Consider the following 4,272-nt stretch of genomic DNA (forward strand, 5'->3'; position numbering starts at 1 on the left):
TTCTGTGAGCTCATTTGTCTGAAGAAAAGAGACACATATACATTAAGATGACCTTAAAGTATAGCTAATAAAAAAGTTTGACTGTCCTGATTAAAAGAGAAAAAATGAAGTGTGGAGAGGCAGTCTTAAACTGAAAGTCCGAGGCACTCTGATACCACATAAAAATCCTTTATTTGTCAGGGATTTATTTGTTTTCTTTTCACCTATTTTTATTTGTATTTTTGAAAGCACTGTTTGAACCATGTTTCTCATTCTGTATCCTCATGAGTTGTTTAGTTAAAAATAAAATGTGTGTTTTTAGGTATTTCTGAGATTCAGATGGACCTGTTGAACATGCATGTTCATGTGTTTCCTATCTGATTATTTTCTTACATTCCTGTGGGATTTATTTATTTTCTTTCCAGGGATATAAAATGGTTGAGGTCAAACCTGTTGAGCTCGTACACTCACAGATTAGTTCTGCTTATCATTCTGAATGTGCGTCCGGTTCATTCTCAGCCTGAAGTCAATGCGTCCATGAATTCAGGTTGATGCCATCAGCTGTGAGTTGGACTCCAGCCTATCTGACAGCCTGCTTCTGAATATTGACCCATAAATGATGGAAAACATCGACGAGCCAAAGGTTAGAGGTAATGTTTCTATCGATTTTTACTTTCTATAAGTAACGGCCATCATATTGTGCCTCAATTTATTTCATAAATAAAAAATCATTTTACTTTATTACTTGACCTTTAGCTTCATATTGATTTACCTCTGTGCTCAGTATGCAAATGAAACCTCGCTGTGTCAAAATAAAAGATAAATCAGCTCAAAACGATGACTTTCAAACCCCTTTATTGATGAAATTCAAGCATTACATCTCAGGTGACTCAGAGATGGAGGAGTACGACAGCTCAATGTTAGCACAAGTGCGGCTCAGATGTTTCCGCAGCTGGAACGAACCACCGGCAGGCTTTTTTACTGGGGGGGCATCAGGGCCTTGGTCTGGTCGATGACCTGCTGGAAGAACTTCTCCAGCATGTCGGTCAGAGGTTTGACCTGCTCTTGGATGTTGTCGGTCAGGGGCTTGACTTGAATGTCGAAGGCGTCGGTCAGAGGCTTCATCTGCTCCTCCATGTTGGCGATGAAAGGCTTCATCTGCTCCTCTATGTTGGCGATGAAAGGCTTGATTTGCTCCTGCATCTTAACGGCCTCGGCCTGGGCCTTCTCAACCAGAGGCTGGAGCTTGGCCTTGCTGTTCTCCATGTAAGTCCTGTGGAAGGAAGAGAGATTGAGAAACTTCTGTTAATCACTGCTACTAACTCTGATGAGTATTCAAATTTAAAAAAAAATTAGCTCACACTGTCTGACCATTTCTATTTGTAATTTTCTATCGTAATAAAAAGCTGAGGATGTCCGCTAATCGCTACCAAACCAGGCCAAACAGAGTGGATCGTCTCTGTATTAATGCATGTATGCAATGCAGGTAGTAGGTCGCAATCATGAGAGAATTATTGGAATTAAAACCCGTTTACCATCCGAGTAAGTCGCTAACTTTCAGGCTAACTTTCTACTTGAGATTATCTGTTTTAAATACATCATGCATCGTATTGTATCGTATCTCTTTCATCTTAACGAGAGACTGAAAATGACACACAAAGTTGTTTCCAAAGCTGCTTGTTCTGTATGTATTTGGGCAAAGCTTCAATTTAAAAAAAGGACAGTTGTTGTAAATAAAGTATCAAAAACGTGCATGCATTCAGTGCAGAATGAGTGCACGTTAACTGTACGGAAAACAAGACATTTCACCGATACAGACTTAGAATATATTGTCTTTTCTGTCAGGTTAACTTTTTACTAAGCATCACAGAAGGTTCAGGCTGAAGAAGGATTTGATCGCGATATTAAAATTACAATCAAATCTGCTGCAGGAAAGTGAGCCCTTAACTTTGATCTATTGTTCAGAGGGCGTGTTGGCTGTGATGATATCATGGTAATGAGTTGACACCGATGACTGAATCTCAACAAACATGATTAAAACAAAGGAAAGGCTTCTGTCGTCTTTTCATTGTACAAGCTGACTAAATGAATCACAGTAGGTGTCCGTTGGAGTTCAAGCAGCAAAGACAAAGGCGGTGGAGGTTTCTGCTACTCACTGGGCGGTGTTGGTCACATCCAGAGCCTTCACCTGATCCACCAGTTCCTGGGTTGTGGCGGTGAGGCTGGCAGACATGTCGTTGATGAGACCTGTGATCTTGTCCACATCAGCCTGGACGTCACGCTTCACCAATGAGCCGGCATCAGAGCCTGAAAATACACATTCACCGCTCTTAATCTGAATCCTCTGCATCATTCAATCCAAAAAGAAACACTGCAGGAAACAGGGACTACAAATATGATCAGTGGTGCTTTTAAACCAGCAGACTGACGTTTACAAATGCACACATGATTAGTGTTCTTCCGAGCCATTTAATTCGATTGATTTCCAGATGTTGATGTTAACTTTCACGGTTTTCCTCAGCGTCAGAATGGTCTGAGCTTTTCAAAACTTGTAACAATTTATCCAAAATGCGCATATTCTAAATAACAGCATTAAAATCAGAGCCGTGTTTAGCACGTCAAAAAGTCAAGATTTTGTTTGGCATACAATGAAGCAAATCTAATGAGGTTCATTTAAGTTTTGTTTTCTGTGTGTGTTTTCCAATCTGTGAAAATGTGTCTTACCGTGGGCAACAGCCAGGACAACAACAAGAGCGGCGACGAGGGAGAATTTCATGGCTGCAGATGAGCTGGACCAACCTGGAGAAAGTTCAAGGATCAGTCAGAAAACATTGAAAGCTGCAGAAAACAGAATAAAAGAAGTCGTTCTAAACCGACTAATACTAATAGATGCATGATACTGAAGTTACAAACAATACATCTGATTCCACAGCCATGCAAAGAATAATGAAACAGCAGAGTGAAGCAGGCAAAGACGTACCTTAACTCCTTGGGGTTTCTTGGACCAAATGGTGCCTTCTGTCAGCGAGTGAGAGGCTTATAAAGCCCCCAGGGGGATTGGGGGGGGGGGCAGTTGAGTTAATCAAGGCTAATCAGGATTTAATCACTTCTTCCAACGTAAAGAAGTGACATGACACAAAGAGTACTGAACCTTGATGCTTGTTATGTGTCACAAGAAAAGACACAAAGTCCTCTCTAACTGATGACTTCTGTGACCTGTAACTTTATCTCAAGAAGTGAACTGAAGTGAGGCAACTGTACTTTTTGAGTGTTTCACTCACATGCTGCAGATCTCATGAGCTCTACGATATTTACAAGAGGACGTACAGTATAATGGCGATAATGTATCATCGCTACAACCAGGCCCTGAAAAATAAAGGACAAAAAACCTGTCCTGTGGCATCTCTCAACCTCTGTAGTTTGCAGAGCTTAATGCATTTATGTTTCCTCCAACTAGCTTTTGAATGTATCAACAATCTGGCCCCTGAACCTCTCTCTAGATGTGTTCAAAGACAGGACAGTAACAGGGTAACAAGAAACACAGTGACTGGAAACTGTAACATACAACACGGTACATCGAAGGCTGTAAACTCTGGAACACATTAAACACCTGAGCTCAAATTAAAAAGGTGAAATGTTGGCTGAAATCAAACCAGAGCTATACACACGTTTAAATTGTATCTTAAATCTGTAACGTTAACTGTGTTTATAGCATTTGTATTGTTATATTGTTTTGTATGTATTTGAATGTATCCTCATACAGTGTTGTGTGGTTTTATGTGATCGAATGTTGTACATTTTTACTCTGTTTGTTTACACAAAGGCCCGAATAGGGACAAGAGTTGGAAATTAGCTAACTCTCTGTGCAGCACATCGTTTTCATGCTCTGTAATGAAACTATGTTAAATGGCATTCTCCCTATTAAATAAATAAATGAAATTCAATACCAACACAAATATGACAGAATTTAACATTTTAACTAACAAACAATAAGTTATTAGTATTTAGCTCTGCTTCAACCAGCTATAACCCCAAACAGTAATGGTTAATAGACTTGAGCTTGTAGCGCTTTCTAGTCTTAAGCGCTTTTACACCACAGGTCACATCTACATATTCACACACTGATGGCAGAGGTTTCTATGTAAAGTGACCATCTGAAGTAACTAATCACACTCATACGCTGCCGCCAAAGCAGCGGGAGCAACTTGGGGTTAAGTGTCTTGCCCAATGACACATCAGACATGTTGCTGCAGGAGCTGGGGATCAACCCTTAACCGTCTAGTTGAGAGACGA

The 4,272-nt window shown here is 40.3% G+C and overlaps 1 protein-coding gene across 1 annotated transcript; it reads right to left on the reverse strand.

The window, feature by feature from the left end:
* Window positions 1-817: 817 nt before the first annotated feature.
* afp4 (antifreeze protein type IV) lies at window positions 818-3,035 on the reverse strand. The gene is made up of 4 exons (XM_061049908.1): window positions 2,960-3,035; window positions 2,704-2,778; window positions 2,136-2,286; window positions 818-1,252 (listed from the first exon to the last, which is right to left on the reverse strand). Exons 2-4 carry the CDS (start codon window positions 2,753-2,755, stop codon window positions 958-960), a joined length of 498 nt encoding a protein of 165 aa, XP_060905891.1. The 5' UTR covers window positions 2,756-2,778; window positions 2,960-3,035; the 3' UTR covers window positions 818-957.
* Window positions 3,036-4,272: the final 1,237 nt, after the last annotated feature.

The sequence above is a fragment of the Labrus mixtus genome, chromosome 11 (assembly GCF_963584025.1).
Source record: "Labrus mixtus chromosome 11, fLabMix1.1, whole genome shotgun sequence".
Classification (NCBI taxonomy): domain Eukaryota; kingdom Metazoa; phylum Chordata; class Actinopteri; order Labriformes; family Labridae; genus Labrus; species Labrus mixtus.